General features: G+C 38.5%; 1 protein-coding gene across 1 annotated transcript in view; it reads left to right on the forward strand.

Moving 5' to 3' along the window:
- The window catches only part of LOC150088255 (intermembrane lipid transfer protein VPS13A-like), a 3,009,916-nt gene that overhangs the window by 304,471 nt on the left and 2,679,499 nt on the right, over positions 1-25,946 (forward strand). The window contains exon 10 of the mRNA XM_090370087.1: positions 14,464-14,585. Within this exon, the coding sequence (XP_090226213.1) occupies positions 14,464-14,585 (122 nt within the window). The remainder of the gene's footprint in view (positions 1-14,463; positions 14,586-25,946) is intronic.

A 25,946-nucleotide genomic window follows, 5' to 3' on the forward strand; every position in this document is an offset into this window, starting at 1 on the left:
ACCACCAAATACGGAAAATGCGGAAAGGTCAGGGAATGACACCGCATATCCCGGAGCAATATGGCCTTAGTTGCTAATGCTCCTAAAAACCAAAACAACAACAACAACAACAACAACCTGACAGGTGCCTAGTCTCCAGACACTGTAATTTGCAAAACTTAAGCCTTTCTTCATAAGAGCAATCCTTTGTTCCATTCACTAATCTTGTTGCCATTCTCTGTACTCATTCCAGCAGCTTTATATCCTTCTTAAAATGAGGCCTCCAAACCTGTATACAGTATCTGAGGTGTGGCCTGACCATTGCCTTACACAGGGGGATAATTACCTCCTTATCCCTGCCAGAAAAATTGCTGTATATCATTGACAAGACACCGTGAGCTACCCTTGCAGACAATCTGCACTGCTCAGAAAACTTCATATCTGCCTGCACAATTACCCCTAGATCCTTTTCATTCTCTACCACTGTCAGTGTAGTACCACACAGTTGATACGTTCCGCTGTGGATACTGCTTCCCATATGCAGTACTTTACATTTGTCAATGTTAAACTTCAGTTGCCATCTGCCCAACTTTTCTAGATCATGTTGCAGCGAACTCTCATTAGTGACATTAACATCCCTACCGACCTTCGTATCATCTGAAGATTTGGATATTAAGCCTGATGTACAATCATCAAATTTCATTAATAAATATAGAAAACAACAATGGACCCAACACTGAACCCTGGGGGAATCCACTAATAACATTAGTTCATGAAGAGCAGTGTCCATTGATTACCACTCTCTGTCTTCTCCCACTCAACCATCCTTTTGTCGATAGAAGCAATTTGCCTCCAATGCTACACTGCTCCAATTTGTGCAGCAGTCATCCATGTGCAACAGTATCAAAAGCCTTTCTAAGATCCAAAATATATGATATCAAAATTATTCTTTGCATTCAGTTTCTTATGGCCACGTCATAGTATCCAAACAGATTGGTCAGACAAGACTTCCCCTTAATAAACCCACGATGTGTCTGAGCTGTAACTAAAGTCTTGTCTAAATGATCCTGCAGTGCTTCTTTAACCAGTGCCTCCATTAAATTCCATGAAACAGAAGTTAAACTAACAGGTCTGTAATTACTTGTGTTGCCCTTTGATCATCCTTTGTGAATTGGGGTCACATTTGTACCTACCCAGAGTCCAAGGAAATTCTCATAATTATGGCTAAGTGTTTGCTTACTTCCTTTGCTGCCTCCTTTAATATAACTGGATAGATCCCATCCACCCCAGGTGCCTGTCTAATTTTAACTTCAACAATTTCTCCTCCACTTTACTCTTGGTTATTACAAAGTCATCTAGCTCACTACCAGAGTTTAATTCACCTCTGGCATTCCCCTTCCTGAATAACTCCTCATGTGTGAATGTAGATGCAAAATATTCATTTAATTTGTTAGCTACCTGAGCAGGATCATCAACAGTTGAATCATCGGTATTGAATGGACCAATCTGATTTATCCCCTGCCATCTAGAATTTACATAAGTAAAGAACACCTTGCTGTTTTTCTTTGCATCCTTTGACAAAAATTTATCGTAATCTGCCTTTGCCTGCCTAACCTCCTTTGTGACTTTTTTTATGTAAACCCCAAACACGAGAGGTATTAGAACCTATAGTACTTATTATGTTGCTTGGGTTGCAGGTTGAGAAGACGAAAGAAGATATTTGTTGACATTGGACTTAAACTTCTGTAGACTGTAATTTTCAGGAAATATGTATGAAGAAAGGTTCCAGAAAACGGCAGTTGAATGAATAAACAGGGAAGATGAAAAGTTGGTTCTGCGAATTTGAAGTTGGACAGTAAATGGATGTCAGCTGGTGGCTGCACGTGTTTGGACTGTTTTGAAAGAGAGAGCAGGAATTATAGAAGCCAATTCAGAAGAACAGTGCCCATGTAAGTATCTGTAGAAGAAGCATGCAGCAGAAACCGTACATGTATGAGATAGCGAGTGGAGAGACTCTGTTAGAGATGAAGCATTAATTAACCTAACTGCCCTCTTCTGAATGGAATCAAGAAGCCTGAGAGAGGTTTTGTGGGCACCACCTCAGATGTGGGAACAATATTCCATGGCAAAGCGGATTTGCGATTTACACAGAGTGAGCAGCTGTTTGGAAGAAAAGTAAAGCCGAGAGTGAAAGAGAAAACCAAGTTTTTTAGATGCAGAGGAAGCAATATTTGTAATGTGCTTTTGCCAAGAGAGATTAGAAGTCGGGGTAATCCCCAAAAGAGGTATATCATTTTGCCTAGAAATCAGAGTGTCACTAAAGATAAGCATAGGAGCAGAAGAATCCATTTAGCATTAGCATTAGTAGAGGCATATGATGCAAGAAAGCAAGCTTATTCAGCATCAGCCAAAAAAAAAGAAAAAAAAAAAAAAAAAAAAACAACCACTACTCCCATTTCACCCCTCAATTCGTTCGAAATACCTGTCCAGCTGAGCCTTAAATTTGTTTAGGCTATCAACTTCAACAACAAGCGATGGAAGTCTATTCCACAAACCAACTGCCCGCTGGCTAAAGGCGAATTTCCGCACATCTATCCGACATCCGTCCTTCCTCAATTTGAATTTATGCCCTCTCAGGTGATTATTCTGAGCAAGAGGAAGAATTCCATCGGCATTGAGCATGCTCAAGCCATTCAAAGCCTTGTACACCTCTATCAGATCACCTCGGCGATGCCTAGTCTCCAGGCTCTGTAATTTGCAAAACTTAAGCCTTTCTTCGTAAGAGCAACCCTTTGTTCCATTCACTAATCTTGTTTCCCTTCTCTGTACTCGTTCCAGCAGCTCTACCTTCTTGAAATGAGGCCTCCAGACCTGTATACAGTACTCAAGGTGTGGCCTGACCAATGCCTTATACAAGGGAATAATCACATCCCTGTCCCTGCTAGAAAAATTCCTGTATATCATTGACAAGATACCATGAGCTACTCTTGCAGCTCGTCTGCACTGCTCAGAGAACTTCATATCTGCCTGCACAATTACCCCCAGGTCCTTTTCATTCTCTACCACTGTCAGCGTAGTACCACAGAGTTGATACGTTGATCTGGGGTTACTGTTTCCCATATGTAGTACTTTACATTTGTCAATGTTAAACTTCATTTGCCACCTCTCAGCCCATCTGCTCAACCTTTCCAGATCCTGTTGCAGCAGCATAGTATCAGTAGTGTCCTTAACAACCCTGCCAACCTTTGTATCGTCTGCAAACTTGGACATTAAGCCTGATACACCATCATCAATATCATTTATAAATACAGAAAACAACAATGGACCCAACACTGAATCCTGAGGAACTCCACTAATAACATTAGTCCACGTTGAGCAGTGTCCATTGATTACCACTCTCTGTCTTCTGCCACTCAACCATCCCTTTATCCATAGCAGCAATTTGCCTCGAATGCCACACTTCTCCAATTTGTGCAGCAGTCTTCCATGCGCAACAGTATCAAAAGCCTTTCTAAGATCCAAATATATAATATCAAAGTTATTCCCTGCATCCAGTTCTTTTGTGACTACATCATAGTATCCAATCAAATTGGTCAGACAAGACCTGCCCTTAACAAACCCATGCTGTGTCTGAGCTATAACTGAATTCTTGTCCAGATGATCCTGCAGTGCTTCTTTAACCAGTGCCTCCATTAATTTTCCTGGAACCGAAGTTAAACTAACAGGTCTATAATTACTTGTGTCAGCCTTTGATCCTCCTTTGTGAATTGGGGTTACATTTGCACATCTCCAGTCCATGGGTACCTCCCCTGAGTCCAAAGAAGCTCTCATAATTATGGCTAGGGGTTTGCTTACTTCCTTTGCTGCCTCCTTTAATATAACTGGATAGATCCCATCCACCCCGGGTGCCTTTTTTATGTTTATCCTCAACAATTTCTCCTCCACTTTCCTCTCAGTTATTAGAAAATCATCTAGCTCACTGCCAATGTTTACTTCACCTACGACATTCCCCTTCCTGAATAACTCCTCATGTGTGAATGTAGTCTTGTCTTATATCTCGCATTTTGCGAGATATAAGACAAGACTGAGTTTTAGAAGGGTTAAAATCAACTAAGTTGTCTTTGCCCCACTGGAGAATTACCTGAAGATCAGCATTTAAGGAATTGGTGGCAGATTTTCGAGACATTGAAGCTGATTAAGCAGGACGAGGTTTCCCAAAATGGAAAGTGGAATGCAATGTGCTATCATCAGCAAAACTCTGGATAGGATTTCCAGTAAATGGAAGAAGGTCATTAATATATAAGAGGAAAAGAGTGGGGGAACGAACTGAACCTTGGGGGACACCGGCATTAGTGGAGAAGTTAAAGACAGAGAGCCATTTACCATCACCCTGAGTGAGCATTCAGAGAGAAAACTGGATAACCAATTACTAAAAACAGTTGGCAGACCATAAGACGGAAGCTTGTTTAGAAGACCTTTATGCCCAACACAATCGAAAGCCTTTGAGATGTCAAGAGCAACTACTTGTGTTTCACCGAACCTTTCCATTGAATTAGTCCATAAATGGGTCCATAATTAGTCCATAATTAGTCCACCAGTACGGACTCCGTCAGTGTATCAACACTGACGGAGTCCGTACTGGTGATTGTTGATCAGACGGATGGTAGTTTTTCTAGCTAGTTTAAGAGTTGGTCGTTAATTGATTTCTTCATTGCTTTAGAAAGAGTAGAAGTAATTGCAATAGGAGGATAATTGGATGGGAGGGATTTGTCACCCTTTTTAGGAACTGGCTGGATATGAGCAAATTTCCGAGCAGAAGGAAAAACACCTTTGGAATAAGAAAGTGAAAAAAGGCGGCAAAGAATAGGAGTAAGTTCAGGAGCACAGGTATTGAGAACAAGTGGAGAAATACCATCGGGACCTGGAGCTTTCTTAGCATCAAGATTCATCAAAATCCTTCTGACATCCTTTTGACAGAAGACCACAGGAGGCATTGAATGGAGTGTGTTGGGAATGGTGGGAGGTGTTTTACCAAGATCATTAATACATGAGTTGGAAGAAAAATGGGATGCTAGCAGGTCGGCTTTATCCTTGGCTGAAGTGACAACAGAACCATCTGGTTTGGACAGAGGTGGGAGCAGAGATGGAAAAAAGTTGCGGCGAATAGCTTTGGCAAGAGACCAGAATGCTCGGCTACCGTTAGGGCAAGAAGATTTCTACTCTTAGCCTGTTCAAAGTCTGGACTTGGTAACAGACCAGTTTATATCTATCATAGGCTTCTGTGTGACCTGTTAATTTATACGTATACCATGAATTTTTCTTCTTTTCCACATGTCTCATTAGTTCATCCAACCTCCATTTAGATCTTAACTTGAACAATATTTCTTAGTTGGTATGAAAAGCCTAGTAGCTTCCAAGATTAATTCTTTGAATGCTTCACATTTTTAATTTGCTGTTGGTAACATCATCAGTTGGTCCTACCCTACATAATTTAAATACTGTCTCAGACTACCGTATTCGCCTTTACAAAAGCAAAAACTCTTCTCTTTACCTGATGGTAGTTACCTCTTTGAGTAAATCCCACTTCAGCACACTGTGATCGCTGCCACCTAGTCGTTCCTTTATCTGCAGATTCTTAATGCATGAAGTATCGCTACAAATAATCTGATCAAGAGTATTACTCCTTTTAGTTGCCTCCTGAACATGCTGCTTTAGAAAATAAACTTCCAATAAATGCAGAAAAGCCTTGCTAGTATGTGAGTGACCAACCCACAAATTCCAGTCAATATTTTGGAAATTAAAATCCGACATTATAAGACACGCTGATTTACTGGCCCACTCTATTTCTCTGTAAAGTTGTTTATTATACTCATTAATGTCATTAGGCCTATAACATACCCCTACTGTCAATTTTGCTTTCCTAGTGCTTATGCCACACCAAACTGACTCAACACCGCACTGTCCACCAATGTCGACTGGCTGTAGTTCCATAACGCCTCCTCCCTTCCTATCCTGTCTATCCTTCCTGCACACATTGTACTCCCCAAATTCCATTTCTGCATTCCTTATATCTGTGTGACACCACTTCTCTGATATCCCAACAGTATGTTTTGACCAACGCAGATAATTCATTAAATTTATTTACCAAACTCCTAGCATTCATGTACATGCACCTATTCCTATTCTTAGCTACCCTAACATAGCCTATGTATTTACTTGTTCTGCAATGACTCCCAGCAGTCTCTGGAATCCCCTTCACCTTGTTTTCCAGGCTACTGCTCATTACAATAGAAGGAGTGCACAAATCACTTTCACCTCTGCTAGTGGTTACTGTTAATCTATTAGTCCGTGTATCCCTCCCCCCAAGCTAGCAGTTTTCACCTAACGCTGCCTCGATAGCATCAGCAAATATTCTTGCACCCTTTCTATTTAAGTGTATCCCATCCCTGTAGAAGCAGTCTCTCCTGTCAACAACCACAGACCAGGCTGAGAAAAATTCTATCCCTTGAGCCTTACACAATCTCTCCAAGGTCGAATTGATCAACAAGGCTCTCATCATATACTTCCTCCTATCATGTCTGGACAGAATTGGAGACATTTTCAAATTCAACCGTAACTCACTGATTTTTTTTGAAATTGACCTCTACTTGTTAAGTAATTCCACTGGTCTCCTACTCTTAATATCATTAATGCTAACATGATATTAAGAGTAGGAGATGTACAACAACATCACCTTTTGTGCCCTTAAAAGACATCTGCTCTACAACATCATCAACCTTTCCCCCATAAGACATACCTTGGTTCTGTTCCACCTATCCTTTTTGCACAATATATTTCCCGTTTTCCTGACAGTAGAGTAACCGACAACTAGTTCCTGTGGGAACAGCACATTTTGCCTTGGGGTTGCCGCTGTGTAAGCTGTGGCATTGATGTGGGCAGCTGAAACCTTGATGGGCCCTCCCTTTAAATCCTTTGAGGGCATTCACCCTGTCCTTCAGGCTCTCATATAGGCCCATAACAATACTGAGTTATTATTATTTGTTATTTGGTTTTTTTTTTGGAGCATTAGCAGCTAAGGCCATATTGCTCCGGGATATGCGGTGGTCATTCCCTGACCTTTCCGCATCCTCCGTATTTGGTAGTGATGGACTCGAACACCGGTCTAATCAAGAAGCGTGTACTACGCACTGCTGCTCCTTCCCACCTGGCTACGGAGGCGCCTTAAATACTGAGTTGGGGCCTGATTTTCTCACACACACACACACACACACACACACACACACACACACACACACACACACACACACACACACACACACACACACACACACACACACACACACACACAAAGACATTCCCCTTGGAAATATATCATGTCTCATTCTTGATTTCTCCACAAACATCAAATAAGCAGTGCATTTCAATAGGTTGTGATACAGAGGCATCTGCAGAAAAGCAGAAAATTAACTTCTCTATTATGGTATTACACCTGTACAACTAGTCATTCACATCAACAGAACTTTTGGAATCTCTCAATAAAACATCCATTAGTGCTGCTGGTCCAGATGGAGTCCACTGTGTAATTTTAAAAAAACAACTAAACAATAAAGCAAAAAGCTCATTGTTAAATTCTTGTCATTGAATATTTTTTGAAAATACTTGCTCAAACTCCTGTCATCACTCAATTGTCATAGCCTTCCAAATGCCAAGAAGGGATCTTACCTTTCCATATAATTACAGCAGATTAATTTCACTGACTACTAACTGTTTAGGCAAAGTGTTGGAAAAATGGTTCACAGGCAACTAATGTGGTTCCTGGAAACTAAAAACTTGCTAAGCGGTAATAACTGCGAGCTTCAGAAGAATTAGTCCACATTAAATTTGATGATGAAAGCAGAAGCAAACATCCACAATGCTTTCATAATGAGACAGCATTTGGTCATTGTTGTTGATCTTGATATTGAGAAAGCTTTCGACCACTGGTAATTTGGTGTTTTTCAAGATCTTCATTCTTTTGGTTTGAGAAGGCAGTTACCCAAATTTATCCAAAACTTCATACTCTACAGAACATTTCAGATTAGTTTTCTGAACAATTTATCCAAATCATTTAGAAAAAGTAGAGGGTGTGCTCCTCTACTTTTGCCCATAGGGTTCCAGTGAAAATAGCAGTATTAGCACTATGGAATGGTTATTCCCTAGCAGAAAAGAAATCATTCATTTCTGTAAAAAATGCAAGCCACATCTGGATCCAGAATATATTTAAAAACATTCTGATTTCTCTTACCATAACTTTCATTTATTGGGCTTATATTTAGATAAAAATTTAATTTTGCTACTTTTATAGCTTACTTTCGATGGCTTGTTCAGAAAATTGTACATCCTAAGAGCTGTTTCTGCTGTGTCCGGAGTGCTGATAGAAGCTTCCTATTACATCTCTGCAGAACTTTAATTTGGTCCTTGGATCATTAGTCTACAACTCTTCAAGGAAAAGTTCCCTAATATGTCTGAGTACCATCCAGCATAGTGCCCTTAAGATTGTTGTGGGAGCCTTTAGAACATCCATGGTCCAAAGCATGTATTTTGAGGCAATTGATCCTCAGGAGGGAAATCCTTACTGTATAACAACATGGTAAAAATGAAAAGTATTTCATTTCATCCCAGTTGCGCGTATCTGTTTGCCTCCCAGTATGCTATGCCACACCACAAAAAACTTAATGAAAACTGCCATGCTGGACTTCAATTGGAAGATCTCATGCACAATTGTGACATTAACTTCCATCATATCTTCCAAGACACTGCTACTCCTTAACTTCCCTGGATTCAATTCTGGCCTCTTTGTGACAATCTCTTTCTGAGATGAGTGTATATACTCCCTAGCAGTAAGTAACTTTCAGCAGCCACATGGAGCACATACTTTGGAAAACTCAGAGAAACTACATATCTGTACTGAAGGTTCAAAAACAGATGCAACTATAGGTGCTGCAGTGGTTTCTTCCTCCTTCTCAAGAACTGCAATAAAACTAGCCCTAGATAACATAAACAATAATATAGACAATCACCATTCCAAGCAAGCTCTGATATATACAAACTCCTCAAGTGCAGTCACTGTCATTCAGTCTGCTTTTTCTCCCTCTCATCCCATTCTGAAAAAGATCTGCTCCAGATTATGTCACTATCAAATATCCAACCAGATGGTCACCTTCTACTGGATCCCAGGTCAAGTTGACATCCCAGGTAATGAATGTATAGATCATGTTGCTAAATATCCCTATACTGGATTTTCTTGTCATCTGAATGTGCCCTATACTGATTACGAACCATTTATTAAAAGAGCATGTAGGAATCACTGGTCTCAACTAGGGCTTGCATAAAACCGAGAAATTTCAAAACCAAGTTTAACAGAAGTTTACTCTTAAAACCGGTTTTAAAACCGATTTTCTCAGACTTAGGGAAAATAATTAAAAGCTTATAACACAGGTATTTATTTTATCTTGGGTAGATTGTACAAATCGTAATCAAATCTTTTAAACAAAATCTATCACCTCTTATAGTAAAAAAAATAAAAAATTTAAATATTCCAAAAAAAGTAACCAGCTTGAGATTATACAAAATTACAAATTGTATTCAAATCCTTTGAATAAAAACTATCTTCTTGTATAGTAAACAAAAAAATAATAAGCCCTATAATAATAATAAATAAATAAAAATAATATGAAAAAAAAAACAGCTTAGGGAAATTACTTTACTATTTATTACTCAGCTTTTTTCTGAAAATGATCCTTTAAAAAACACAGTATATTAAGCATTTTTCCTGATAGACCTGACCTTATTTTTGTGTTAAAGAGACCAGTGATCGAAAACACTCTCTCAGATTGGACACTTGTTGGTTTAATGGTCAGCAGTGCTCTATAAACTTTCTTCAGCTTTTCACTTCTACTGCTAGTTGCCTCCAAAATTTTAAATTCTATGCTGATTTCCAATTCACTCGGATATTTTGAAGGCTCTTCAGTTAATCTCTTTATTACACTATCATACTCTCGCATGAGTGTATCTCCAAAATCAGAACTAGACAAGTCTTTGTTTTCTTCTAAAAGAACAGTTCGTTTATTTTCAGTTTCTTCATTCAACGCTAAGACTTCTTCAGAATGTTTTGAAAATAATCTCTGATAAATCTCTTCAGCATGCTTTTTCAAAACTTGCTTACTTGGAAAATCAAAAGTTCTTGAATCTGAATCTTCTTTCCTAAACTTTTTGGGGTTGTGTAGATAGCTCAGCAAAGCCACAGTTTGGCAATTTCGTCTTGCATTGTAACGCTGCAAAAGGCTTTGGTGAAACTTTAAAGTAAATGGGTTTTCTGCTGTATCACGCTTAGCAAGCAGAAATTCTATTGAAGACTCTGCTTTAAGTAAGTCTGTATCTTCTGAGGTTATAGCCTTCAGAATCATTTCAACTGGTCGCAAAGTTTCACGTAGCAATTCAAGTGTTTTCCAGTCATCGTCAGACACAGCTTCAGTTGACAGTACTGCACATAGAGCATTTTTAATGCAATTTTTCAATTTCAAAAATCTCTCAATCATATAGAATGTGCTATCCCATCTAGTCTTGGAATCTAATATAAGTTTATATTCTTTCCCATTAAATTTTGCTTTAACAAAATTTTGTAATATGTAATTTTTGGTAGGCGATTTTCGAAAAGGCTTGCAAATTTTTCTGACTTTGCTAATAGTTTGTGCAATATTGGCCATTGGATTGAAGAAATAAATGAGCTCATAGGTAAAGTCGGTTTGATAAAGCATGCCTTGCTGTCTTTCTTCAACTTCTTCATCATCACTACTTTCTTCATTATTTTCATTTTCTTCATTGTCTTTAGGAGACTCAGAGACTGTGGCACCATAATTGATTGCTTTTTCATAAAGTACATCTATAACTGACAGATGTATACAATGGGCTATACATTGTTGATGATTAGGAGTAATTTGCTTGCCAAACTTAATCATAATTTCTGCTCCATCGGTGGTGCAGGCAACAATATCCTCATCCAAGTTCAAACCAAATTCCTTCAAGTGTCCATTCACAATTTGCTCAGTTCTTCTGCTATCAAGTGAACCATTAATCTCAATAAGACCTAACGACCAATGATTGTCTTTTGAATGCACATTTATATTCATATACCTTTTATTTTGTATAGACGTATATTCATCTAGAGTCAATGAATACCATGTACCCAAAACCAATGAATTTTTGAAATGCTGAATCAGTTCTTCTTTCTTAATTTTATAATAATTCAGAACCATATTTTTAATTCCATTCACTGAGGCTGGTGGTAATTTATCGTATTTATTTCTCTGAAGGTGAAGGCTTGATTGTATAAACTCACTCTTGGCAAATGAATTAAAAGAAAATCCATCTAAAGCAGCTAATTTTCAAATCTCTTCTTCCATAGATTTTTTAACGATAAAGTTTTTTAGTGTTCTTACCATCCTCCAGACGACTTCATTATCTTCTGACATTTTGAACCTGTGCTTCATCTTTGCTTTTTCGAGCAAAATAATTCCATACATTTGATTTCATCTTAGACATATTAAGAGTAATAAATATTAATTAGTAGGAATTTATATCACCGACAATTTTAAATAAAAATATTAAAGATAACAAAGGCACAATACTATGTGTCACTCCCGCAAGCACTGAATGAAGAGTCTAAATGAGGCAAGTTTCAAAATTTTAACAAAAGAAATTTTTTATTTATTTACTTGAAATTTTTTTTCCCCAATTAAATCTATTGTATTTTCAAAATTACATAAAAGTTAAATTTGGTGAAGCTGCTTTTTTGGAGAACATTTGTCCGCAAATTTAATAGGAATAAAGAAGCAAAAAACTTTCTACGATTGAAATTTGATGCAATATTCAGCGAATCTGTTTCTAGTAGGTAACCCCATCAATAAGGCGCATTCCATAACTTGCCTGGCGAACAAGAGAGATGGAACGGAGAAATGTTGAGCATTTTCTTTTACACTATTGTTCCGACTCACTCAGTCGTAAATGAGTACACCTGCATCGTGCCATGATACAGGTGGGAAGATAAAAGGTACCCCTCCTTTGGCCACTTGGGCCACTTCCCATGAGATTCGTACCTTAAAATAAAATAAAATAAAAAACATAAAGCACACAATGATCCAGATAAACGAACAAACAAAAGAAAATGTGCGAAACAAAAAACTATATTCGAGGGCTAACTAAAAAAAATATTTGAATCCGGTTTTAGAAGCTCGGTTTCGGTTTTAGCAACTCAATATGAAAACTGGATTTAACCGGTTTATAAAACCGGTTTGCAAGCCCTAGTCTCAACTGTGTCAAACTCATATCAATAATAAGATCCTGGTGATGATTACGACACATCAGTCATTCCCATCCATCCTCAGTGTAGTTTCTGCTGATCCCAGCTAACAGATATCTGCTCTACATCATCACCTTTTACCCCTGGCAGATATACCCTGGTCCTATTCTGCCTATCCTTTTTGCACAATATATTTCCTGTTTCCCTGCGAGTAGAGTTACAACAACAGGAAACAGCTGTTGTCAGTGACTCTATTGTCGGGGAAACAGGAAATATATTGTGAAAAAAAGATAGGTGGAACAGGACCAGGTTATGTTTGACAGGGGCAAAATTTGATGACGTTGTAAAGCAGATATCATCTTTTAAGGGTACAAAAGGTGATATTGTTGTACACGTTGGCACTAATGACAAAGAGTAGGAGACCTGCAGAATTACTTAACGAGTACAGGTAAAAAAATGCAGGTTAGGGTTAAATTTGCCTCCGTAGCCAGGTGGGAAGAAGCAGCAGTGCGTAGCACATGCTTCTTGATTAGACCGGGGTTCGAGCCCGTCACCACCAAATACGGAGTATGCGGAAAGGTCAAGGAATGACCACCGCATATCCCGGAGCAATATGGCCTTAGTTGCTAATGCTCCTAAAAACCAAATAACAAACAAACAACAAACAACAACTAGGGTTAAATTTGAAAATGTTCGCAATTCTGCCCAGTCATGATAAGAGGGTGTATATGACTTAAAATATAATATTTACAAAATTTAATATTCCAAAAATACTTATTAATAGCCTACACTATCCTATTTGGTTTAAATTCACACCAGTGATTTTAAATTCAAAATGAGAACACAGATCCTCTACAAGAGAAAATCACAATAAGTTAGCATTTGTCCGACTTTACGAAATTTAGTGGGTCTCAACTACACAAGTTGTCTGTTTAATTTGTCTAATAAAGTTTTAAGATTTTAGGATTTCCATAATTTTTTACACTATGTAATGTCTCATACATTGGTTGAATATTCTCCATGTTCTCTCTCTTCTGCTTCTTGTGGTGAAAACTGGTCCATCTGTGTTGTGGACTTGTGGAAATAGCATTCTTCAGTGGCTTGATCCCATTCACCATCAAGGTGAAGGGAGTCAAGCAACTGAATTTTTTACTTGTGTAATCAGAGTATCTCATGTCCAAAGTCTATTTGTGGAAGAAAATGAACCATCCTTGTCGCTTCAATGAAAACAGTATGCTTTTAAACCGAACTCCCTGCCCGACCACCCTACATCCATTTTTGAAGTATGTTGGGAAAATCTTCATAACACTCATCAGACTGCCAACTATCCATTTAGTATTCTTGTCAAAAAGCTACTCAGAGAGTTTAACATCATGGCAGATAAGGTTTCCTGATGACTAAAGCACCCTCTTCCATCCTATCATGCTCAAATACCAGCTAATGACTTCTCCCTTAAAAACCAAATGAAGTCTAATACTCCATATTCCGCCTATCTTCAGCTCTATTTAGCACACCGAGCTGAACAGCCTGACTTCTTACTAGTTTACCCAGACCACTTGAGTTCGGAATTGTGTGTGGAATCTGCTGTTCTCTTTTCAGACGCTATGTTCGAGCAGATTCCTCCTTGTTGTTTGTTATTTGATTTTTATGAGCATTAGCAACTAAGGCCATATTGCTCCCGGGATATGTGGTGGTCATTCCCTGACCTTTAGCACACACTATCTTGATAGTGTGTGCTAAAGGTCAGGGAATGTGTGTGCTATGCACTGCTGCTCCTGCCCACCTGGCTATGGAAGCGCCCAGATTCCTCCTGAATGCAGCATATACTGCAGAGCTGTTCTCTATAGAGTTAACTTTAGATTTTTCGATTTCTTCTCAAACTATACTATAATGAAAAAAATAAATGCTGCAAATGCTTTGTTGTATTCAATGACATAAATTTGTGAGCATGTCATGTGCCACCTTTACAGTTAGGTTAGCATGTAATGCACCTACAGAAACTGAGAATAGTTTAGAATTTTAAATTGATGTGATGATTATGACATTACATAGATTTATTTTTCATAAATATTAAGTAGTATGAAGTTACTTTTCTTTTCATTTGAGAATATAGTTGTATTAATTGCCTGTATTATATACATTTTCAGTACTAAAACCAGTTTCAGCAAAAACTAAAATGATTTTCAATAAATCAATAGAAGCTAAAGTGCCAAAACTTTTACTTGATTTTGTCCTCCAAGATGCTGCTTCTCAATTTTCAAGAGACCAGGTTTGTTTTATTCTTTTATTTATTCTGATATAAATAATTTTTGTATTGATTACACTAATTATGGAAATTTTCTTAATTGTATTGTATTGGTGAAGTATGCATATATATTCTTCTGTCTAAGCCTCAGTTGTATTTCTTGAATCTGCCCTCCCCCCTCTGCTTCATAGCATATAAGATGTTTTTTATTATTGATTCCAGCTGTAACTCAAGTTTATTAGTCAACACATACTTTTTGAATGATTTTTCTGGTATCTATCCCTGCATAAATTTCTTTGAAATAAGGGTTGGTAAAACACCCAAAAAAAAAAAACATTAAATAAATAATAATCAGAGTAAGTTAATTTTTATTTTTTAAGCTTGTTTGCATATACACAGTGGAATCTCATCAGTACATTTTTCAGAGGACTTGAGGAAAAAAACAAAGTTACAAATGGGAAAATGTACTAACCAAAATTCCCACAAGAGTTAAAATATGTATTTATTTACCAAACATTTATTTTTAAAAACATATCTAGAGTTCTTTGTTTCCTATTGTTCTGGCCTAATTTGTAAATAATCATGTCGTTTTTGACCACAGATCAATTACGTCTTAATCACTATCAAAATTTCAACTGTAATGCTGTACAGTATCCATGGCTTCTGTGGCTTTTGACAGCATCAGAAGTTTCTAACCGGTATGAGTCTTTTTTTCTTCACTGTCATCTTTGCCCCTTTCTGCTTGGTGTTGTTTCATTTCTTCTAGCAACAAAGCTGGGAGTCGGTGATGCTGTTGTCACTCTTGACATAATTGTTAAAACTTTGATTTTTTCCTGGCAGTTAGCTATCCATCTGATTTTATTGTCATCATCTGTGTCTGCTACCAGAGAGCCATTGGGAAACCCATATTTAATGCCCACTTTGTTTAAACAGTTCCTTACGTTGTTTGCATCAACAGAATCCCACACATGTTTTACAAAGTGCACCACATCCAGTATCAAAATTTTCTTCTGTGTGGTGTGTACAAAAGCCAGCCTCTTTTGTACATGTCTCTTTATATAATTTTACTTCACTCACTATTATACCTTGATCAAGGGATTGTAGGTAACTTGTACAATTGGCCAGGCAGGATGCCACCTTTACATGCTGCAAATATGAGGTGTTGGAAGAGTAAATAAAGTGAATTTTTTCTATTCTTTGACCCCATTTTGTTAACTAATGCTCATAAAAAAAGATTCAGAAATGGGCTCCCAGAGAAACCAAAACATCTGTGTTCTTTTGTTTTCCCTGTCACCAATGGCACAAATTTCTCTGTTCCACTTTTTTTTTTGCAGTAAATAACAGGACTGTAAGCCTTCCGTTGCTCAATTTGTTCCCACTGCATTTTGCACCTTTCAACTGCAGTGTTTTATTGGGTAAAAAAAGGTTGAAAAACAGACCTGTCTTGCCTGCATTAAAAATATTTTTAGGTGGTCTTCTTTGAGAATTATTGGCAAATTATTTTTCCACATATCCACCATCTCTATGCTCATGCTAGTATCTTCAATACACACACACACACAATGATACACAAGCTTATCTCTTCTTAAATTTTTCTGTCCAGGCATTTGACTTCCTAAAATCATTTAGCCATTTTTTGGCTACATTAGCTGCCTTTGACCATCCACTGGTATGTTTGATGCACATACTTGGTCAAACCACTTCAGCAACACTTGCTCAAGCTCTGGATTATCCTTCATGCATGCATTTTCTCTTGCCACTTACTCTGTCTTTGAACGCAGTTTCAGTTTTTTTCCCATTTGGATACTATTGTGTTGAGTGTAGACAAATGGACGTTCAGCATCTGCGCAATAGCTACACATTTCATGTGAAGCTTATGGTATGTGAAGCTTACTACTTGTATGATTTTCAGTTATTCTTAATTTGTCTTTTTCTCCATTGTGAAACTGCACAGCTAAATAGGACAGCCACATCTTCATGCGCTTGAAATAAGGAATAATTCTGGCAACTGGCTTATAAGAAACAGTTGAAATTGCTGATCATATTCTCTTCCTTCAGTGTGTTTATTTGAAAAATAAAAATTTTGCATGCCAGATATTGCCTGGAGATGGCTGCTGTGATTCCTGGTAAATAATAGACAACTGTTCAGTACACACCAGATGTTGGCATGACTGCCAAGAATCTTTCCTCACAGACTTGCTTGCTGGTGTGGTGTTCTGAGAATCTCTGCTCGTAGGTTTGCTGGTGCAACTTCCAAAAATCTCCACTCAAGGGCTTTAGCAAGAGGGTATTATTAAAGAATAGGCAACATGATTCATTAAAACAAAATGCTATACCCAGAAGAAATTTAAGCATCCTAAGTGGGAATCATAAATGTGATCTCTGTATATAGTTAACAGGAATGGGACTAGGACTTTGGAAAATTGTCATACTATTCAGGAAAACATGCTAAATAATAATGAACATACTAACAAGATTCTGCTGAATATGCACAAGTGCCTGTTGTCTTAACCACCTCCCTTCATCCATTTGTCTGTCTTTCTTGTCTCTCTGTCTTCATGTAACAATTCATTAACCATTGGATGGATTTTTGTGAAATTTTATATATAGTTCTTTTGGAAAGATTTGTCTTAGCCATTCCAAATTTCATTAAAACAGACAAAGAGAAATCTGCTGAGCAATTATTATTTCTTTTTTTCTTATGTTCTTTGGAAAAAAGAAATTCATAGATGAAATGTGGTTTTTCTCTATTATTGTTAGCTTTAGACAGTCCATGCATGCATTCATATATATATATATATATACAGTCAAACTTCCCTCTAACAAATTCGATAAATCCAGCGAAAAAATTCATTATAGAGAAATTTCATTTTACAGAGGATATCTTTTTTTTTTAAAATTGTTATCTAATTAGAAAATAAAAACGATTCTACATTTATTTTTAATGTATTTTATTTCAAAAACATACTTATTTTAAATTATGTTTACACAATTTTTGCCAGTATCACAAATGTAAAAAAAACAAAAAAAACTCGGTAATTTTCGTTTGCATAGTACAATTAAAAAATGTCTGATTCTCAAAGAAAACCTCACATTTATTCAGAGTATTAAAAACATTATCGGGAACATTTTCACAAAATTATAGACCCAGACGAACTGTTTTAAAAGCGTGAATCATTTCTTTGCGAGTTGGCTTTTCTATGGGTTGTTCTGATGCATCTTCAGCATCATCGTTAATTTATTTGTGATCATGGTCACATCTTATTAGCATTGTTCAGCAGTATTTCATCTTCATTTGGATGTTCTGTTGTAGCCAGATCTTGACCTACATAAACATAACCATCCAGTGTTATATCATTTTTGATGTTTCCGGAGGATTCTAATTATGTCCAAAAAGTTTTTCAATTGTGAAAGTGCCAGTTCACCTTCTTCGTCTGACTTCTGTATTCAATACAAATCCTGCTTTCATAAAACAATTTTGAGTAGTGTATTCACTGACATCATTTGTCCAAAGTTTTGCCAGTTCAGAGATGCAATCTCTATGGTTAATTGTAACCTCCAAGTTTCTGTTTTCTTGTAACGCATTGACAGTCTTCATTATTCTCTTTCAATAATGAAATTTAAAATTTTTAATAATGCCTTGGGCCTTTGGCTGGAGTTTTGATGTTAAATTTGGTGGAAACAACTTCACACTTTTAAGTTTGACAGGATATGGTGGACAGTTTTCAGTAATCAACACAATTTTTCTTTTGTTATACGCTTGTCTAGTTTTAATATTCATTCTTCAAAAATAGCACTTATCATCCATGCTTTTTTTTATTTTTTTTTATTAAAGGTATAGTCAACTTCCAATGATTTTGTGCTTCTAAAACATCTTGTGTTTTTTGATTTTCCAATGACAAAGTCTTAATTTTTCACTCCTTGTCATATTGGCTCCAACTAGCACAGTGATGCATTCTTTGCTTTGTTTTCTGCCAAAACATTTATCATCCTTAAAAGCAAGTGCTCTATTAGGTAAACATTTAAAGAATAAACCCATTTCATCAGCATTAAAAACATCCTTAGTTTCATATTCTCCTAAAATCTTCTTTAAGGTGTTGTTCCTCCAACTGCTGCAACTTTCCTTTTTCCACAAATAACATTTTCCACAATTCTGTGGCGCTTCTTAAATTTATCTAACCACCCAGTGCCTGCATTGAATTCTGTAACTATGCAAATTTCAGAGCTTGTTGCTTAATTATTGGACCTGATATTGGTATATTCTTTTTGGTGCCTCTGTAGCCAGGTGGGCAGGAGCAGCAGTACGTAGCACACGCTTCTTGATTAGACTGGGGTTCGAGCCCGTGACCATCAAATACGGAGGATGCAGAAGGTCAGGGAATGATCTCCGCATATCCCCAGCCCAGATAAAGGGTGAGGGTTGGCGTCAGGAAGGGCATCCGGCTGTAAAAATTTCATGCCAAAACACTAAAAACACTGACCACATATATAAAATGGGAAAAAGTCGAGGACAAAAAAAAAAAAAAAAAAAGTTGGTATATTCTTTTCATGTATCATTTCTCAATTTTTTTTAAAATCATAGATAAATTGCTTGCAGGTATGCTATACTCTTAAAACCCCTGGTCAATATCATGAAGAATCTTGACTTTATCATTAATACTTAAACACTTTCTCTTCGACATTGTTTCTGCAACGGTAAAAATTACTCGGCTGCGACAGGCTCACTTCCGATACATACACTGTGTAGTCACGGCAAACTTCACTGCACTGGCCATATAGTGAATTGTTAGTGCTGCCTATTCAGTGACATTTTCTTGTCAATTCAACCGTATCACGTGACCTTTCCTCTCAGTCACTTTGAAGAAATATATGGCTTTGTGAATTCCTTTTATTCTGCTTTCATTCATATATACATTAAAGAAAATTTATGGTTAATGTATGCTATATGTTACTTTTCAGAAAAAAAAAAAAAAAAGAGCATCTTCTTCTTCTTCTTTGGTCCTTAGCTGGCAGCTGGGGGAGGCGGTTGGCCACGCAACCAGTATGCTGCTGTAGGTGCCGCAGGGTTTCGGACTCGCTCTGTGATGTTCTTCCATACCTTACGATCCATGGCTTCAGTCCTGGCCTGGTTAAGGTCGAGACGTCGGCTCTTCAAGTCATCTTCCACTTGCTTGGCCCACGTTTTCCTAGGCGCGGTCCGTTGGATGCTCCATTGGGTGGGTCGTTGTCTCCAAAGGAGTGTGGATGGTATTCTGTTCGTGCCCATTCTACATACGTGGCCAAACCATCTGAGCCTTCGCTTCTGGATTTGGTCGGCAATGGTTGGTTGCTGTTGGCATCTGGCGCAGATGGTATCATTAGTGATGCGGTCGCGAAGAGAGATGCCCAAGATCTGCCGCAGGCATCGCATTTGGAATACCTCAAGTTTGTTCAAATCTAACTTGAGACAAATCCATGTTTCCGATCCGTAAAGAAGAATGGGCAGGATCAAAGTCCGGAAGAGTCGGATTTTAGTCTTTGTGGAAATGTTGGTCCTCTTCCACAGACACCATTTGAGCGAGGCGAACGCAGTGGCCGCCTGTCCAATTCTGCTGTGAATTTCCATGGTGGATGCAACTTTCTTCTCCTGGACCAGCGACCCAAGGTATTTAAAGTCCTGCACTTGCTCGATCTGGACGCCTTCGAGATAGATGGTGGCTTGCGACCCATCTGTTGTCAGGGCCTTTGTCTTACCAGCATTGATCTTCAAACCGTATGGCCGGGCAATGCGGGCAATGTCGTAGAGGATTTCCGTGGCTTCAGCGTCGTTACCGGCAAGGATAGCACTATCATCAGCAAACATCAGGTCAGTCACATAGTGATCCTTGTCATATTGTATGCCCTGTCTGTTTCTGAATGCTTGCCTCATAATGGCGTCGACCACGATGTTGAAAAGCAACGGGGAGGCTACATCCCCTTGGCGGACTCCAGTTTGGATGGTAAATTCCTCAGATAAATCGTTCTGGATGCGCACCTGGCTGGTTAAACCGTTGTATGCAGTTTGGAGGAGTGTGATGACTTTTCGAGGTACATGTTCAACCTCTAGTAGTTTCCATAAGGCAGGCCGGTGGACACAGTCGAAAGCAGACTTAAAGTCAATGAAAACAATGACGGTTCGCTGTCCACACCGGATCCTCTCCTCCATCAGCTGACGAATGGCAAAGATTTGATCACAGCATCCTCGCCCGGGTCTAAATCCTGCCTGTTCTTCTCGACTGGTTTGCTCGCGATGTTTTTGCAGTCTTGACTGGATAATCTTCATAAAGACCTTTCCAATGATGGAAAGGAGGCTGATGCCACGGTAGTTCTTGCAGTCCCGGTTATCACCTTTCTTGTGGATTGGTACGATAATGGCTTTCCTCCATGTTAACGGAATTTGTTCAGTGCACCAGATGGTTTTGAGGAGTGAGTGTAGTCGGCGAAGCAGTACATCTCCCCCGGCTTTGATCGCTTCTGTGGTGACTTGGTCCACTCCTGGTGCCTTGCCATTCTTCAGGGATTGTATGGCTGCTTTCACTTCTTCTACTGTAGGCTCAACATCGACCATGGAGACCTCAGGGCGGTCGATCGAGAGTGCTGTTGCTGGCGGTCCCTGAGGTGGGTCGTGATTATACAGAGCTTTGAAGAATTCACTCCACCGTTGCAGGCGTTCGGATGGTGATCTTCCGATACATACACTGTGTAGTCACGGCAAACTTCACTGCACTGGCCATATAGTGAATTGTTAGTGCTGCCTATTCAGTGACATTTTCTTGTCAATTCAACCGTATCACGTGACCTTTCCTCTCAGTCACTTTGAAGAAATATATGGCTTTGTGAATTCCTTTTATTCTGCTTTCATTCATATATACATTAAAGAAAATTTATGGTTAATGTATGCTGTATGTTACTTTTCAGAAAAAAAAAAAAAAGAGCATATAACCTGTGATTGATGACAAATTGTTCTAAAACAACGAAATTGAAAAAAAATTTCATGAAAACCATCTACTGGTAGTCCAGTTAGGTGAAAACAGACATATACAAAAACTATCATATAATGATTAACAGGAGGGTCACATGGTATTGTTGAGGTGAGAAGTGAATGTAGGCATTATTAAAAACCAACTATCGAAGCATTGTATATTGTCGCTGCAGTGCACTAAAGGTTTACCCGTAGCGAATTTCGTTTTTCCCTTAGCCAACATCAATTTACAAATCTACCCTATTTATTGCAAAGTTCGTGACCACTTTTAAGAAAACCCATTTGGTTTTATAACTGTAACAAAAATGAAACAAAGACCCTCCTACGGGTGTCAATGGCCACAAGTGTTCACTAAAAGAGTGGTTAATTCCAGATGCTAATGAGCAATTTTGAAGGGAATTAAGCATTTACTGCTAAACAGCCGCAATTTTGCGGCTGTTTAGCAGTAAATGTTTAAAAAATTCATTACATACAACTAACATTTCGCTATATGGGGTTAATTTTACATGTCATTTCGTTTCAAGGTGCAATGTTTTAAATAGAAGTTTGCAATAGAGAAGTTCCACTGTATATATATAAGAGAGAGAGAGAGAGAGAGAGAGAGAGAGAGAGACTTAAAAATATATATGGGAGAAGAGTAATAAATATTATACAGTTGTAATTGGATGGCTAACTAAGTTTAGAAAACTTGAAACTATACAGTTTTATTAAGGTTTTTTTTTTTTTTTTTAAAATGAAGACTCCTTTCACGAGAGGTATTAGAGCCTATAGTGCTTAGTACCATGCATGGGTTGAAGGTTAAGAAAATAAAAGAAGATACTTGTTGACATTAGACTTGAATTTATGTAGGTTGTGATTTTCAGGAAATGTGTATGGAGGTTGTTCCAGAAAACAAGTTTTGGGGCACCATCCCAGATGTAGGAACAATATTCCATGGTAGGGCAGATTTGTGGCGCCTCCGTAGCCAGGTGGGCAGGAGCAGCAGTGTATAGCATATGCTTCTTGATTAGACCGGGGTTTGAGCCTTTGACCACCAAATACAGAGGATGCAGAAGGTCAAGAAATGACCACCGCATATCCCCGGAGCAATATGGCCTTAGTTGCTAATGCTCCTAAAAACCAAATAACAGCAAGGCTATTTGTGATTTGTGCAGCATGAGCAGCTGTTTGGAAGAAAAGTAACACTGAGAGAAAAAGAGAAAACCAGTTTCTTAGATGCAGAGGAAGCAATATTTGTGATGTGCTTAGGCCAAGAGAGATTAGAAGTCAGGGTAATCCCTAATAAAGATATGTGATGTTGTCTAGAAATCTGAGTGTCATTGAAGATAAGCATAGGAGCAGAAGAAACCTTTTTGTGAGATATAAGACAGGACTGAGTTTTAGAGGGATTGAAATCAAATAGGTTATTTTTTTGTCCCACTGGAGAATTACCTGGAGATCAGCATTTAAGGAATTGGTAATGGATATTTGAGAAGTCCGTAGCCAAGTGGGCAGGAGCATGAGTGCAGTAGCACACGCTCTTTGAGTAGACCGGGGTTCAAGCCCCTGACTGCTGAATACGGTCGATCTTCCAACCCGCACTGGACCAGCGTGGCAGATTATGGTCCATTTTCCCTCAGCATGAATTGTTGAGGAGGCTTCCATCCTGCAGTGGGTTGATAATGGCTGCACTTTACTTTTTTTTTACTTTATTTGAGAAGTTGCTCTTTCTGCAAGGCAAGGTTTCCCAAACCGAAAGGTGGAATGCTATCATCAGCAAAACAATAGATAAGATTTAAGAAAGGTGCTATCATCAGCAAAACAATAGATAAGATTTCCAGAAATCCTATTCTTCCATTGGATTGGAAGAAGGTCATTAATATACAAGAGGAAAAGAGTGGGGGAAAGAACCGAACATTGGGGAACACCAGCGTTAGTGTAGAAATTAGAAGACAGAGAGCAGTGAGCAGCCAGAGACAAAATTGGATAGCCAATCACAAAAAACAGTTTGGCATAATTCAATTAGCAGAAGACTGCTATAAAGTATTATATAAGGAGAAAGGAAGTGATGTGGGGAAGATGGATCACAAATTAGCAATACATACAATATATCTAATATCCTTCCTGATGAGGTAGAACATGCATTGAAGAAAATGAAGAATCAAAAAGCCCAAGGTGAAGACGAAGTTACTGTAGAGTTGTTAAAATAGGAGGAAGAGACATGATGCAGAAACAGGCAAGACTCTTCACAAAATCTGCCCACATCAACGCCAGAGCTTGCACTTGGTCATCAGGCAACACAGAAGCAGCCCCCTAGGCAGAATGCGCTGGTCCCACAGGAACTAGTAGTTGTTGGTGACTCTATTGTCAGGGAAACGGGGAACATACTTTGTAAAAAGGATAGGTGGAATAGGACCAGGGTATGTCTGCCAGGGGCAAAGGTTGATGATGTTGTAGAGCGGATATCATCTTTTAAGGGCACAAAAGGTGATATAGTTGTACACGTTGGCACTAATGATATTCAGAGTAGGAGACCGGCGGAATTACTTAGCAAGTACAGGTCACTGTTGAAAAAAAGCCGTGAATTAGGGTTGAACTTGAAAGTGTCTGCAATTCTGCCCAGACACGATAGGAGGGAGTATATGATGAGAGCCTTGTCGATCAATTCGGCCCTGGAGGGATTGTGCAAGGTTCAAGGGGTAGAATTTTTTTCAGCCTGGACTGTACTTGTTAACAGGAGAGATTGCTTCTACAGGGATGGGATACACTTAAATAGAAAGGGTGCAAGAATTTTTGCTGATGCTGTCGAGGCAGTGTTAGGTGGGTCGGAAAACTGCTAGTTGGGGGGGATACAAGGACTAATAGATTAACAGTAGCCAGTGGCAGAGGTGGAAGTGATTCTTGCACTGCTTCTATTGAAATGAGCAGAAGTCTGAAAAACAAGATGCAGGATATTTCAGAGACTGCTGGTAGTCATTGCGGTACAAGTAAACACATGGGTTGTGTTAGGGTAGCTAAGAATAGAAACAGGTGCATGTATACCTGCGTGTACACCAATGCTAGGAGTTTGGTAAATAAATTTGATGAATTTGAGGTATTGCTCAAAACATCAAAGGCAGATATTGTTGGGATATCAGAGACGTGGTGTCACACAGATATAAGTAATACGGAACTGGAATTTGGGGAATACAATGTGTATAGAAAGGATAGACAGGACAGGTGGGGAGGAGGGGTTATGCTATTAATTAAGAAACACATAAAGTCCAAGGAAGTGAAGCCAGTCGACATCGATGGACAGGGCAGTGTCAAGTCAGTTTGGTGTGACATAAGCATAGGGAATTCAAAATTGAGAGTAGGAGTGTGCTATAGGCCTAATGACTCTGATGAGTATAATAAGATATTGTACAGGGAAATAGAGTGGGCCAGTAAATCAGAGAGTCTTATAATGGGGGACTTTAATTTCCCAGATATTGACTGGAATTTGTGGGTTGGTCACTCGCACACTAGCAAGGCTTTTGTGGATTTATTGGATGATTGTTTTCTACATCAGCATGTTCGTGAGGCAACAAGAGGGAGCAATACTCTTGATCTGATTATCAGTAGTGATTCTTCATGCATTAAGAACCTGCAGATAAATGAACCACTAGGTGGCAGTGATCACAGTGTGTTGAAGTGGGATTTACTCAAGGAGGTAACTACCATCAGAGGTAAAGGGAAGGGTTTTTGTTTTCGTAAAGGCGACTATGATGGTCTGAGACAGTATTTAAATTCTATACAGTGGGACCAACTGATGATGTTACCAACAGCAAACTCTAAATGGGAAGCATTCAAGGAACTAATCTTGGAGGCTACCAGGCTTTACATACCAACTAAGAAATATTGTTCAAGGTTTAGGCCTAAATGGTTGTCAGATGAACTAATGAGACATGTGGCAGAGAAGAAAAATGCATGGGATACATACAAATTAATGGGTGACATGGAAGCCTATGATAGATATAAGTTGGTCTGTAACCAAGTCACAAAGGAGATTAGGCAGGCAAAGGCAGACTATGAAAAATCCTTGGCAAAGGATGCAAAGAAAAACAGAAAAGAGTTCTTTACATACTTGAACTCGAAAAGGAAAGGGATGAATCAGATTGGTCCACTGGATATTGATGGTTCAACAGTTGAGGATCCTGCTCAGGTGGCTAACAATCTAAACGAGTATTTTGCATCTACATTCACGCATGAGGAGTTATTCAGGAAGGAGAATGATGTAGGTAAAGTAAACATTGGCAGTGAGCTGGATGATTTTGTAATAACTGAGAGGAAAGTGGAGGAGAGATTGTTGAGGATAAACATAAAAAAGGCACCTGGGGTGGATGGGATCTATCCAGTTATATTAAAGGAGGCAGCAAAGGAGGTAT

This window comes from Mastigoproctus giganteus, chromosome 3 (genome assembly GCF_048544385.1).
Source record: "Mastigoproctus giganteus isolate SK-2022 chromosome 3, ASM4854438v1, whole genome shotgun sequence".
Taxonomy (NCBI): Eukaryota; Metazoa; Arthropoda; class Arachnida; order Uropygi; family Thelyphonidae; genus Mastigoproctus; species Mastigoproctus giganteus.